The sequence below is a fragment of the Orbicella franksi genome, chromosome 12 (assembly GCF_964199315.1).
Source record: "Orbicella franksi chromosome 12, jaOrbFran1.1, whole genome shotgun sequence".
Taxonomy (NCBI): domain Eukaryota; kingdom Metazoa; phylum Cnidaria; class Anthozoa; order Scleractinia; family Merulinidae; genus Orbicella; species Orbicella franksi.
This window is the reverse complement of record NC_138156.1, coordinates 17,328,762-17,343,761: the sequence shown is the minus strand read 5'-3', so window position 1 is coordinate 17,343,761 and position 15,000 is coordinate 17,328,762. Positions and strand designations below refer to the sequence as shown.

The following is a 15,000-nucleotide window of genomic DNA, read 5'->3' as shown; positions in this document are numbered from 1 at the left end:
TACCCCGTATGCTCTTAAAGTAAACCAGACAACAGATGTGCTGGTCTTTAGGATCAATCCTAACCGCTCACCCTCCACCCCTCACCCCTGTGTTAGACGGGCCCCTTATAATTGGTCAAAATTCAACCGTCGGCTGAGAATTGACGCATTTTTTGAACTGAAACCTAAAAACTAAGATATTGAAAATCTACGGGTAGCTGAGAAAAGGGCTAAAATTTTAACTGATACCTGAGAAATGGCGGAAAATTTAACTGCTAACCGAGACTGACATCACCACGAGCAACCCGCCTCGTGTAGAAGGAGCTTGCTCACCAGGTGGTCTCCAAAGCAAGTGGTTAGAACGTCCGGACCGGCATTGGGAGATGTTTTTTTCTGATTGTCCCGCGTTCACAACACATTATAGTCTCGGTAGACTTCACATTTATAATCATGTCTTATTTTGTTTATTGGTGTTTCCTCCTTTCTAGGTAGGAATGCCAATTTTCATCGTATGGGCATATCATTCCTCGAATGATAGCTTAGTACAACATACTAAAAGAGGTAGACAGGAAGTGGTACTTGTCCCTGTCGATACTTCAGCAATGACGCCGATAATGATGATGACGACTGCTACGATGGCGACAGCTACACCAACTCCAACATCGACTCTAGTTACAAGTAAGTGGTAATGCCCTAAGACCATTTTAACTGGGTCATAAGACTGGCTATTTCTAGGCCCTTTTGGGACTTCCGAAGCTAGCTAGGAGTGATCTAAAACTAACTTGAGAGGTATTGAGGAAAAGGTCTATATGAGGAATAAACTCAGTTACACTCCTCTTATTCTTTTACGAAAACCTTTGTGTATATTACAGTTCTAAGTAATGATAAAGAACATTGTTTGTACAGTTTTCTTTTTTTTTCAATTGTTTACCAACAGCGACTCCGTCAATTGCGATAAACACAGAAGTCATAGCACCGACGACCGCTGAACCAAATTTAACAGGTGTGTGGCCTAAACTTATATAAAATAAGAGTAAAGAATGTCTAATTCTCACTAAGGCCTTGGCAAAAAGGCCTATTTGGGAGATTAACCCTAAGTAAAGAGCTTTGTTTGTATAATTTCCTTTTCAATTGTTTCGGCCAACAGCGACTCCGTCAATTGCGATAAACACAGAAGTCATAGCACCGACGACCGCTGAACCAAATTTAACAGGTGTGTGACCTAACCTTATATAAAATAAGAGTAAAGAATGTCTAATTTCTCATTAAGGCCTTGGGAAAAAGGCCTCTATGGGGGATTAACTCTACGTAAAGAGTCTTGTTCGTATAATTTCCTTTTCAATTGTTTACCAACAGTGACTCCGTCACTTGAGATAAACACGGAAGTCATAACACCGACGACCGCTGAACCAACTTTAACAGGTGTGTGTCTAACGTTTGTAAACTTCGAGCGCGCGAGCGACCGTGTGAGCGAGCGAGCGTGCAAGTGTGCGCGCGAGCGCGCTAGTGTGGGTGCGAGCGAGCGCGGAGCAAGTGAGTTACTTTTTTGTTTCTCCCCAGCCCGATCCTCTTGTGTGTTTTTTTCGTTCACACCCTCTGCAGTTAATATTTTACTTACGATCTCAAAAAACAAGGGACAAAATAGAGGATCCGGTGGACAACCCAGAACTGAATGACTATTATCCTTCTGGTTATTTCTAACGAGTCTGACAAACAATGCATTAATGCAACTTTTTCTTTCCTAACCTTCTAATACATCTATTTTAGCTACAGTGACGGCCATGCTTATGCCTCCACCGATGCATTTCGCAAACTTTCTGTCCTTGAATAACGGCAACTATAATGTTTCGTGGATGCACAATACCAGTATGGACACACTACACTTTATGGTCGAAGTGAACGCCACTGGATGGATTGGCTTTGGTTTCTCAACGGCAATGCCACCAACCACGCCGAGAATGACGGGATACGATGTAGCTGTTGCAATGGTCAATGCAACCGGAGAAGGGACTATAACGGTAAAATATTACTGACTGCTCTACATGGGAAGGTAGAGTGGCCCATGGGTAATGCGCCGCACTCTGGATCGGACGCTCCGGTTTCGAGCTCTGGCCGGGTTCACTGTGTTGTGTTCTTGGGCAAGACACTTAATTAACACTCACAGTGCTTCTCTCCACCCAGGCGTATATATATATATATATATATATATATATATATATATATATATATATATATATATATATATATATATGCCCTACCTCTATGAGGCAGCTCTGCAATGAATTAGCATGCCTTCAAAGGGTTGAAGAAATACCCCCATATATTCCTTTCGTATTTTACGGAGACCAGTCTCATTGCCCACCTACATGTCAGGCTAGAAACTAGACCTTATCGACCTCACTTACACACTCTTCATTAACCGGCCGCCTTTTTTAAGGTCTAAAGTCGTTTCAGCACGTTACTAACACTTCATACTATTCTATTTTGTTTTTCTGCATTTCATTTGCTAGAGGTTATGATTAAACTGCAACTAACCCTCAAAAAGTTTTTTCGCTTATTTAAACCTCCTCATTTTTCAGATCACAACTGCGAAAAAATTATCGTTGTAGCTATTTTAGTTAATTTGCTATGAATTTTTGAAGTCCGTAAAATTAGCCCTTTCCGTGGCCATGACCGAGCAATAGTGAAGAATGGGACGAGTTGGCCTGTGACGTCATCGAAGGACCAACAATGTTTTGCTTCTAAGAAGGATGTATGCGAACATGCAATAGTGTGATCCAAAATCGTTGCAGAATGCAAGGAAGATGTGTTTTTGGAGGTATTCGCAGTACAGCATACTTAGGAGAAAACAATCCTCTTCATTCAATACCTATATTCTAATGATACTCGCCCAGAAGCGAGAAAAAGCCGAAAGCAGCGTGCAGACTTGTGCGAAGTCGGACACCGAGCAGTTCTTCGATCTCGGGTTCGCCGCTACTGTAAAAACCTACATGTAGGATTTTCATGGCCTGTACATTCTTCCCCAGCTTCTAGTGCGAAGCTCGATATTGTCAAGGTGGATGAAACACGAATGGTTGAAATAAGCTGGGAGCCCTCTGACTATTCAATTCAAACGAGCCCCAGATGTCCCAGACCAAAATAATGGAAACTACTGTAGGTGAGATAATTATACGGCAAATTATACGCATCGAGTTTTTTTTGTCTTCGAAATAGAGAGCTTTCTAAACGAATAATCAGCCTCACGTACGTCCTACAACGCGGCTATTGAGATAAGCGAGGCTTCGAACTGCAGAATTAGCTATGTATTTGTGGATTTCATATACAACCACACGCACAAGGGCCGACAATCGGCGCTTGAGTTTCTCATCTGCGTACACAACTGTTTTGTTCTTTGAGCAACGAAATATATCACAGTTTCAACTTAAAACGAATCAAGCATTGATAAGTATATGAGGAAAGTAAAACAAACTATTTAGATTCGCCTTTGCCGACGGAGATTGCGCTGAAAGGAAGCTAAAGGAGACCCGGGAGGAGAAGGAACTTGTTTTTGATGGAAACGCAACACTCAGGTTATTAGCGTACGTAAAAAAAGACTTTTAAAAACAAAAGAACAGTGAAGGAGAAATGTATTCATTTAGCTGATACCATACTGAACCTTTTGTCAAGATCTTGTCGAAGGATTTTTAATTACTAGAACGAAAAATGCAAATTTGTGAAGCTCGCAATAGTAATGTTTATGTTCGCGCACACTAATTGACGTTCGGTCGGCGAGAACGGAGCGAAAAGACGAATTTTTCCGCGTTTTTGAATAATTAGTGGAAAAATATGCTTTCGTCGTTATGAACTATCATGGGTTCGGTAAGAGTACTTAAAGATGTGTTGTATAGATTAGATGTAGATTTGCCAAATGGGCCCGCGGCAAATTGTCGATCGTGACTTGCAGTGTGGTGGGCTCGACTGGCGACCCGCATTTCGAAATCGAAAAAATATATATATATCGTAGCCGTGCTAATCATAGCTAGACTCCGAATTGTATTGCTAGATGATACAGTTCTTTCAGCTAAAAGTCTTGTCCATTTTTAATAAAATATGAAGCGCAAATACCCCAAATATGTTTTCACAGCGCTCGAAACCCAGTCAAACGTCTCTTGAGTGTTTTGAACCATGTCCTTCGATGACGTCACAAGAAGCCGGACCCAGATCCCACGATGCTCGGTCGTGGGAACAGAAATTACAACTTTAAACGCCTGTAGAATCGCGGGGATTTTATCAATCGAGATAATTTTTTCGTTGAAGTAATAAGACAAACTAGTAGATTTCATTAAAGAAAAAAATTGGGGGGTTACTGCCACTTGAAGTGTAAAGTTAAAGTATTTTGGTATAGAGTAAAAATAGCTGAGAATTACGACAGAACTGTACTTTCCATATTGACCCAGATCTACCAAGTGACGCTTCACTTTGTCTCATTCTCCAGGACCATCTAACCAATGGCACGCGGGCCCCACCGCAGGATGCTAGCCAAGACTGGATGTTAACTTATTCCAGTGAATACAACGGTGTAACAACGTTGAGGTTTTATCGCAAGCTCAATACCACCGACGAACAAGGAGATGTTGTTATTGAGGTAAAAACAATACTCAGGAAAAACATATACAAATGTTATGTGTGCCTTAACACAAACATAAGTTCTTAACATTCCGTGTAAAATGTAAAGACTTGATTAATCAGAAGATAATCAACAGCATGATCTTGATTGAAGTTCCGTGACTCCTTTATCAATTCATCGTTCTTTTTCCATCTTGCCAGTTAACCTTCCTCTCACTTACTTCACATACTTTACGCCTTGCCCCAACGTTTAGGACTTTGAAATTATTTCGTAATAGTGAGATGCAAACTACAGAAAAGTCAAGAACTTGCGTTTTTTATTTGTTTTTAACTTAACATAATCAGATCAGTTTCTTTTATTGTGGGAGCTAGGGAAAGAAGACTTTTAAATCAACTAGTCGGCAATATTAACTAGTCAGTTTGTTCTTGATTGAAGTTTCGTGACTACTTTGTTTATTGTTCTTTTTCCATTTTTTAGCCGGGAGTGCCAGTTTACCTTATATGGGCTTTTCATCCTACAAGTGACATGATTCAAAATCATGGGGAATCGAATAGAGGCTTCCAAGAAGTAACGTTTGTAGCTGCCCCAATAACAGGTCAGTTGCTTTGAAAAAAACTTTACCGAGGCAACGTACAGAACAAAGTTCGAAAAATGAAGTTGTAATGAAACACAATAACAAAGAACTGCATTTGGCGCGAAACTTTTTTCTAACCATGGTACCCAGATTTCCTCCGGAAAAGGTTAACACGCGCCTGAACGTGGATGTTTTCTTGGTAGATGAAAATACACGTGTAAAGCCGCTTGGACTGTCCACGCAAACAACATGCTGGTCATAGGAAATTGCCATTTCTAGGCGCTACGCCAGAAGTGAATTAAAATTAACTTGAGAGGTCTTCTGAAAAAGGCCTATATAAGGGATTAACTCACTTACCCCTTCAACTTCTCTTACGAAAAGCTTTACTTACATTACGCGCTAATTAAGGATTATTGTATAATTTCCTTTTTTCAATTGTTTACCAATAGCGACTCCTTCAATTGCAATAAACACACAGGTCATAACACCGACAACCGCTGAGCCAACTTTAACAGGTGCGTGTCCTAAACTTATATAAAAATAAGACTAAAGAATGTCTAGTCTATCATAAAGCTTTTATGATAAGTGAGGTACATTAATCATGTTAAGGCATATGTTATTAAACTGCGAATGTATAATTTAGTGAAGGAATAAATGGTCAATTGCACCGACAGGGAGACTCCCTTGAATGTAACATTAACACAGGCTAGCATTGAAACATTTGAAAGGAACCATTTAAACTCACGTGATTCTCGTTTTGTGGGCTTGGGTTTATTCATTTAACATATATCACTAGTTCTTCCAGTTACTTACTTCCCTAAAAGTTAACAATTACTCCACGTGTTCGGTCTGTTGGGGAATGACCGGGAATAGAGAGAAAACGGCCAGAAAGAAAAAATAGGAAAGGAATGCTTCACGCTACTACCTAACTGACCGAACAACTAGAACATGCTACTTGTGCTACTGACTGATTGTCTCGTTTGTCGTTATTTCTACCAACCCTAACATACAAACATTTATACAACTATTTCTTTCCTAACCCTTTGATATATCTATTTTAGCTACAGTGACTGCCATGCCTATGCCTCCACCGATGCCTGCAGCAAATTTTCTGTCCTTGAATAACGGCAACTATAATGTTTCGTGGATGCACAATACCACTATGGACACACTACACTTTATGGTCGAAGTGATGGCCACGGGATGGATTGGCTTTGGTTTCTCAACGGCAATGCCACCAACCACGCCAAATATGATGGGATACGATGTAGCTGTTGCAATGGTCAATGCAGCCGGAGTAGGGACTATAACGGTAAAATATTAAACTGTTCTACATGGGAAGGTACAGTGGCCCATGGGTAATGCACGGTACTCTGGATCGAGCAGTCCGGGTTCAAGCTCTGGCCGGGCTCAATGTGTTTTTTTCTTGGGCGAGACACGTAACTAACACTCACAGTGATTCTCTCCACCCAGGCGTATATATATGTGCTCTACCTCTATGAGGTAGCTCTGCAATGGATTAGCATGCCTTGGAAGGGGAGAAAGATCACTCCTACATATTCGTTTCATATGGTACGGAGACCAGTCTCATTGCACAGCTACATGTAAGGCTAGAAACTAGACCTTACCGACCTTACATACAAACTCTTCATCAACCGGCGGCCTTTTTGTAAGGTCTACAGTTGTTACAGCTTGTAACTAACACTTTATACTATTCTATTTAGTCTTTCCGCATTTCATTTGCTAGAGGTTATGATTAAGTGTAAAGTGAAAGTTTTTTGGTATAGAGTAAAAATAGCGGAGTATTACGACATAAATGTGCTTTTCAGTTCATATTGACACAGATCTACCAACTGACGCTTCACTTTGTCTCATTCTCCAGGACCATCTAACCGATGGCACGCGGGCCCCACCGCAGGATGCTAGCCAAGACTGGATGTTAACTTCTTCCAGTGAATACAACGGTGTAACAACGTTGAGGTTTTATCGCAAGCTCAATACCACCGACGAACAAGGAGATGTTGTTATTGAGGTAAAAACAATACTCAGGAAAAACATATACAAATGTTATGTGTGCCTTAACACAAACATAAGTTCTTAACATTCCGTGTAAAATGTAAAGACTTGATTAATCAGAAGATAATCAACAGCATGATCTTGATTGAAGTTCCGTGACTCCTTTATCAATTCATCGTTCTTTTTCCATCTTGCCAGTTAACCTTTCTCTTACTTACTTCAAATACGTTACGCCTTGCCCCAACGTTTAGGACTTTGAAATTATTTCGTAATAGTGAGATGCAAACTACAGAAAAGTCAAGAACTTGCGTTTTTTATTTGTTCTTAACTTAACCTAATCAGATTAGTTTCTTTTATTGTGGGAGTTAGGGAAAGAAGATTTTTAAATCAACTAGTCGGCAATTGTTTAGACTGCTGAACTAACATACGTTTGTCACAAGAATTAGGATATATTCCGTTGAAAAAATAGAGAACGTATTTATTAGAAAATAATGGACAGCATGAAGATGATTGAAGGTTCGTGACTAATTTGTTTATTGTTCTTTTTACATTTTTAAAGCTGGGAATGCCAGTTTACCTTATATGGGCGTTTCATCCTACAATTGACAGCATTGGAAACCACTTGCCACCGAATAGAGGCTTCCAAGAAGTAACGTTTGTAGCCGGCCCAACAACAGGTCAGTTGCTTTAAAAAAACCTTTACCGAGGCAACGTACAGTCCAAAGTTGGAAAAGTGGGGTTGTAATGAAACAAAACAACAAAGAACTGCATTCGGCGCGAACCTTTTTTTAGCCATGGTACCCAGACTTCCTCCGGAAAAGGTTAACACGCGCGTGAGCGTGGATGTTTTCTTGGTAGATGAAAATACACGTGTAAAGCCGCTTGGACTGTCCACGCAAACAACAACCGAGTCATAGGAAATTGCTATTTCTAGGCGCTACGCCTTGAGAGGTCTTCTGAAAAAGGCCTATATAAGGGATTAACTCAGTTACCCTTCAAATTCTCTTGCGAAAAGCTTTATTCACATTACGCGCTAATTAAGGATCATTGTATAATTTCCTTTTTTCAATTATTTACCAACAGCGACTCCTTCAATTGCGATAAACACACAGGTCATAGCACCGACAACCGCTGAGCCAACTTTAACAGGTGCATGTCCTAAACTTATATTAAAATAAGACTAAAGAATGTCTAGTCTATCATAAAGCTTTTATGATAAGTGAGGTACATTAATCATGTTAAGGCATATGTTATTAAACTGCGAATGTATAGTTTAGTGAAGGAATAAATGGTCAGTTGCACCGACACGGAGACTCCCTTGAATGCAGCATTAACACAGGCTAGCATTGAAACATTTGAAAGGAACCATTTAAACTCACGTGATTCTCGTGTTGTAGGCTTGGGTTTATTCATTTAACCTTATCACTAGTCCTTCCAGTTCCTTAATACCCTAAAACTTTACAATTATTCCAGGCGTTCGGTCTGTTGAGAATGACCAGGAATAGAGAGAAAACGGCCAGAAAGAAAAAAATGGGGACGGAATGCTTCGCGCTGCTACCTAACTGATCGAAACAACTGGAACATGCTACTTGTGCTACTGACTGACTGTCTCGTTTGTCGTTATTTCTACCAACCCTAACATACAATACATTTATACCACTATTTCTCTCCATTTAACTAACCTCTGAATACATTTATTTTAGCTACGGTGACTGCCATGCCTATGCCTCCACCGATGCATTTCGCAAACTTTCTGTCCTTGAATAACGGCAGGTATAATGTTTCGTGGATGCACAATACCACTATGGACACACTACACTTTATGGTCGAAGTGATGGCCACGGGATGGATTGGCTTTGGTTTCTCAACGGCAATGCCACCAACCACGCCAAATATGATGGGATACGATGTAGCTGTTGCAATGGTCAATGCAGCCGGAGTAGGGACTATAACGGTAAAATATTAAACTGTTCTACATGGGAAGGTACAGTGGCCCATGGGTAATGCACGGTACTCTGGATCGAGCAGTCCGGGTTCAAGCTCTGGCCGGGCTCAATGTGTTTTTTTCTTGGGCGAGACACTTAACTAACACTCACAGTGCTTCTCTCCCCCCAGGCGTATATATATATATATGTGTTCTACCTCTGTGAGGTAGCTCTGCAGGGGATTAGCATGCCTTGGAAGGGGTGAAAAATCACTCCTACATATTCGTTTCATATGGTACGGAGACCAGTCTCATTGCCCACCTACATGTAAGGCTAGAAACTAGACCTTACCGACCTTACATTCACACTCTTCATCAACCGGCGGCCTTTTTGTAAGGTCTACAGTTGTTACAGCTTGTAACTAACACTTTATACTATTCTATTTAGTTTTTCTGCATTTCATTTGCTAGAGGTTATGATTAAGTGTAAAGTGAAAGTTTTTTGGTATAGAGTAAAAATAACGGAGTATTACGGCATAAATGTGCTTTTCATATTGACCCAGATCTACCAAGTGACGCTTCACTTTGTCTCATTCTCCAGGACCATCTAACCGATGGCACGCGGGCCCCACCGCCGGATGCTAGCCAAGACTGGACGTTAACTTATTCCAGTGAATACAACGGTGTAACAACGTTGAGGTTTTATCGCAAGCTCAATACCGCCGACGAACAAGGAGATGTTGTTATTGAGGTAACAAACAATACTCAGGAAAAACATATACAAATGTTATGCGTGCCTTTACAGAAAGATAAGTTCGTTACATTCCAGGTAAAATGTAGAGGCTTGATTTATCAGAAGATAATCAACAGAATGATCTGGATTGAAGCTACGTGTCGACTCCTTTGTCAATTCATCGTTTTTTTTTTTCCATCTTGCCGGTTAACCTTCCCCTTACTTACTTCAGATACTTTACGCCTTGCCTCAACGTTTAGGACTTTGAAAGTATTTCGTGATAGTGAGATGCAAACTACAGAAAAGTCAAGAGCTTACGTTTTTTTTGTTCTTAACTTGACCTAATCAGATTAGTTTCTTTTATTGTGGGAGTTAGGGAAAGAAGATTTTTAAATCAACTAGTCGGCAATTGTTTAGACTGCTGAACTAACATACGTTTGTCACAAGAATTAGGATATATTCCGTTGAAAAAATAGAGAACGTATTTATTAGAAAATAATGGACAGCATGAAGATGATTGAAGGTTCGTGACTAATTTGTTTATTGTTCTTTTCACCTTTTTTAAGCTGGGAGTGCCAGTTTACCTTATATGGGCTTTTCATCCTACAAGTGACAGCATTCGAAACCATTTGCCACCGAATAGAGGCTTCCAAGAAGTAACGTTTGTAGCTGGCCCAACAACAGGTCAGTTGCTTTAAAAAAACCTTTACCGAGGCAACGTACAGTCCAAAGTTGGAAAAGTGGGGTTGTAATGAAACAAAACAAGAAAGAACTGCATTTGGCGCAAAATTGTTTTTTTTTTTAAGCATGGTCCCAATTTTCGACATACAACGTTAAGCTCGGAAACTGCTGTTGTGATGAAAAAGTAAAACAATAACCTACATTGTACACGAAAATATTTAACAGTTGTTTTAAGACAATTTCGGTCAATGCCTTACGGGTTACGGAGGTTACAGAAATTAACACTTTAAGGGACTGGTCAAAAAGTACGGGGGGGGGGGGGTGGGCCGGAGCATTTGAAAATGTGGTGGTTAGAAAACCAATGACCCACTCCTTCCATCTGGCACAACACTGAGTAACCCACCCCTAAATGAAGGTTAAAAATTACATGACCCCACCCCACCTTTAAAACATGACATTTTTGGTTGCATAATTCAACAAAATCACATCTTATGTATGAAACTGTGATATTGTTTACGTTTTTGATTGTTTTCTTAATAACACAAAACCATCTAAAAATAATTGTTTTCCTTTACTTTTGCAACTTAAGGTCGTGTCCGTAAACTCTAAAAAAACTTGACTGTAAACCTTTCACACTTTGTCTTTAGCCTCGCTACCTTTGGAACAGTGATCCACCTAGAGAAGGCTGTAGTGAGTTCTGGACTCACACAGCCAGAAAAATACGAGCCCCAGAGTGTGAGTCCCAGATCCATGAACGTGTATCCCGTATGCATCGGAACAAATAGCATGTAAACATAAGTTGGCTAATTGATATTCTTGAAGGTTAGCAAAACGAAAGAGTGCAGTATTTTGAAAATTTCTTGCCCTAGGACTTCCGTTAGACTTCTTAGCTTTCGGACAGCGTTTACAATACATGAAATTACCATCTTTATTGTACACCATGCAGCCGTGTGTACTTTTTCAGCCACGGCTCAAAAATTTTTTTGCTGTCGATTGTGTCAAATATGTGCCAATTCCCGTTATAAAACAGGATGACCCACCCCCATGGGTAGCTGAAAATTGAACGACCCACCCCTAACCAAGGGCTCAAAAACGGATGACCCACCCCCTCTCTGTTCCGGCCCACTTCCTCCACCAACCCCACTAAAAATGATCTACATTTTTTGCCAGAATCACTGAAAATGGTCTCGAAAACATTTGCAATGTTAAATTAAATTAAAGAAAATTGAGTTCTCTTAAACGTCTGAAACTTAAAACAATATATACTTATTCCCTCTGAAAAACTATTAGAAACTAATATGTGGAGATGTCCAAGTCCTGAGTGAGGAAAGGTGGCTATTATTGTTATGAAGGACGGTTGGAAGGCAGGAAGGTAGGAAGGAAGGTAGGAAGGAAGGAAGGAAGGAAGGAAGGAAGGAAGGAAGGAAGGAAGGAAGGAACCAAGAAAAGAAGAAATGAATGTATGATTGGGATAAATTCTGAACGATGTTTTGCGTTCTTTCCACAGAACCGACGCAGTTCACCCATTCCTATGACCAGGGCCGATTTCTTTTACGATGGACATTTCACGATCAAAACGACACGATAACGTTTCACATAAGAGTGAAAACCGCTGGTTGGGTTGGATTTGGATTCGCAGACATCGCTCCGAACAACATGCAAGACTACGACGTGATTGTTGGAGGATTTAATAATGGCCAAGGATATTTGAATGTAAGTTTTTTCAACCGACGAACCTCCTTTTCCTTGAAATACTAAAATATTGAACCTTTATGAAGTCCGGCAACAACAGGCTAAGATAGATCGAGTTGGACAGAAAAAGGCACGGTTCTAGTCATCCTTACCCCCTTACTTAAGAGTCAAATATTCCACTTGTAGCCTCCAGCCCATGGCCACCCTGGCAATAATTGCATGTTGCTTAAGTATCGCTAACTTTCCCCGTGATAATGAAATAAAGGTCAGGCATCTGACATCTTGATTTAAATTTCATTATCAACATTTATCAATTTGCTTCATATTACATTCATTTTCGTCAGGATTATTACACCCGAGGACAAACTCTACCAGAAATTGACAACAATCAGGATTACCAACTGGTGTATGCATCAGAGATAGGTGGATATACAGAGCTGATGTTTCAGAGACCACGTGATACCAGTGATGACACTGACATACAGTTTGCGGTAAGGTTAAATCTTTATGTCTTGGAGGCTCTAGTTCAGTATTTGAGACGTAACAAACTGAGCGGGCTCTACGACCGAGCTATCGTAAATATCCTGGGGGAATCCGCTCCCATATAAAAAGGACGAGGGGTGCTTGTCGTGGCTTTCAGGGGTGAAAAGAAAACGGTTTTAGTACCTCTTAAGTATGACAGGGGATATTTGACAAACAGCTAATTTATGACAGTTTTATGCTTTCATAACCTTTACGAGTAAACGTTATTCGAAGCAATCGCCTTTATCGCTATTTGAAATTATGAGAGTGTCAGTTAATGTGTTGAATTGTTGAATCTCTCTGAGGGGTGAAAACACTTTCGAGCCACGCCCACACAACAGGATCTTGGTACCTCTAAGGGGTTCTTTTCAAAATTTCCGACGAGCACCCCCCGTCCTTTTTATTTGGGAGTCCCCCCTGGGGTAAATATACCACTGCTGATTCCTTTGATCCATACGGAGAATTGACTAATTGAATAAATGAAAAGAAAGAAATTGAGAAATGCCTAATTGAAGGTTTACCCAACCGAGCGGTAACTGCGAATGGCCAACTACGAATTTGCGTACGGTAAAGTACTTTATCCTTTTCATTTGTGCGTCATGAAAGCACAACTGATTTTTTTCTCTTTCTGTTGACAGGTCGAAGAAGAGAAGTACATAATCTGGGCCTACGGTAGTGGTGACACCAGGAACTCTAATGACTTTGATCAACATGCTGCAAGGGGCGTTGGTGCCATGCAGCTTGTTATAGTTGACAAACCTCCTATCCCGACAAAGGCTGCCGCAGTATCCTCGCTGCATTCATGCATTAATGCAATCTTAATTGCAGCCGCAATAGTATTCTTAAATGTTTTGGTGATGTAAAATGTAAAAAAAGAATTAATTAAATTTCCACCGTTTTTTACAAGACACGGGAAGCCTCTTCGTAATGTAAAATAAAAGAAAGGTCGGCTGACTCCTTAGCAAAACCTTGATTGCTCAAGGCACCCAATAAGACCACAGCCTGACCAGCTAAACTAGTTATGTAGTAAAGTATCCTAAACACTGTCTTTTTGTAATAAGACGTCGTTTAGAGACGAATAGTAGAGGAGGAAGATACCAAAGGTGTGGCCTTTTTTCTCTCTGTAATTTTATTTTTTTTTTACCAATTTACATTTTCTGATTAATATCATATTTTTGTTGTTGGTTATGTATTGACGACTCGTGAGCATTTTGTCTAAATAAAGAAGTTATAACAGTGGTGTCTGACTTAAGTATTTTCATTACTTCTAAATAAGTTATTTCCGTGTTGCTTTTTACCTCTGTTTCAAACCGAGTTCAGTTCTGGTGCACAACCTTCACATGAAAATGAGTTCGATTTGCGAGACAATGAGCGTGCAAGAAAATCTCATTTCCATATAAAAGGTTGTGCACCAAGACTCGTTTTTCTGACGCCTGTACGACTTTGATTGACACTTGAGGGTCCATTAGAAGGTTTTTAATCAATAGAAATTGAACGGCTTGGTACGAGGCGCCACCCAGAATAATAAGAGATTTTTTTCGGATATTTTCATCAATATCCCTTTGTCTTTGGAAACTTTGATCCTTGGTACGGAACGTGCTGCTTCGTGTACCTCCCCTCGAGGACATCAAAAATTTCTCTACAGTCCTTCATATGCTTTACTGGACCCTACAAAAATGGCAGGTAATTTCTTTAATACCGTCACTACAACTTTCACACCATCCCTCACAAGGTCAATGGAGAACGATTTTCCTCGGAGAAGGTAACTTATATTATTGGGCCGTCGGTCTATTAAATCAAATGCTGGACATGCGCAGAAATTTGAAACAGGCCCCTAAATGAAACAGTAACTAGAGAGCTTAAGCAATGACGACGGCGACCCCGCATACAACGCCTAGTAAAAAATAAATGTATATTCTACCTTCGAATTTAGCAATTGTCTAGATCTGTTTACTCGCCTATTGGTCATACTTGCTAAATATGTAACGCCAGCGATTAATTCCAAATGAAAATACGTAAATTAGCTGCCGTCGTTCCCGTTCTCCAAAAGACGCAGAACTTAGTCATTTCACGTTGTTGTTTTGTAGAAGGCAAAGAAATGTGCAAAGATTTGTAACGCACATGCACAGCCATTGTTCCACTCATTGAACCTTTTGTTTGTTGGCGTTCTTGCGCGGTGCCATGGCCGTCGTGGTTTGCTTAAGCTCTCTGCACAGGCACGCAGTGACGGGAGTAAAGGGATGCCCTATTTGCAGACAATAACATCGTAGAAA

General features: G+C 40.3%; 1 protein-coding gene across 7 annotated transcripts in view; it reads left to right on the top strand.

Moving 5' to 3' along the window:
* The window catches only part of LOC145462912 (uncharacterized), a 21,653-nt gene that overhangs the window by 4,451 nt on the left and 2,202 nt on the right, over positions 1-15,000 (top strand). Inside the window, exons 3-20 of one of the 7 annotated variants that reach the window (XM_081446574.1) lie at positions 468-657; positions 917-982; positions 1,127-1,192; positions 1,336-1,401; positions 1,747-1,997; positions 4,454-4,603; positions 5,063-5,180; positions 5,609-5,674; positions 6,221-6,471; positions 7,042-7,191; positions 7,735-7,852; positions 8,259-8,324; positions 8,879-9,129; positions 9,701-9,850; positions 10,399-10,516; positions 12,021-12,226; positions 12,550-12,696; positions 13,366-15,000. The exon at positions 13,366-15,000 is cut by the window's right edge and continues 2,202 nt beyond it. In XM_081446574.1, coding sequence (XP_081302700.1) covers positions 468-657; positions 917-982; positions 1,127-1,192; positions 1,336-1,401; positions 1,747-1,997; positions 4,454-4,603; positions 5,063-5,180; positions 5,609-5,674; positions 6,221-6,471; positions 7,042-7,191; positions 7,735-7,852; positions 8,259-8,324; positions 8,879-9,129; positions 9,701-9,850; positions 10,399-10,516; positions 12,021-12,226; positions 12,550-12,696; positions 13,366-13,590 — 2,655 coding nt within the window. In that variant the 3' untranslated portion in view covers positions 13,591-15,000. The remainder of the gene's footprint in view (positions 1-467; positions 658-916; positions 983-1,126; positions 1,193-1,335; positions 1,402-1,746; positions 1,998-4,453; positions 4,604-5,062; positions 5,181-5,608; positions 5,675-6,220; positions 6,472-7,041; positions 7,192-7,734; positions 7,853-8,258; positions 8,325-8,878; positions 9,130-9,700; positions 9,851-10,398; positions 10,517-12,020; positions 12,227-12,549; positions 12,697-13,365) is intronic. The other 6 variants (XM_081446577.1, XM_081446575.1, XM_081446578.1 and 3 more) reach the window with 6 other exon arrangements.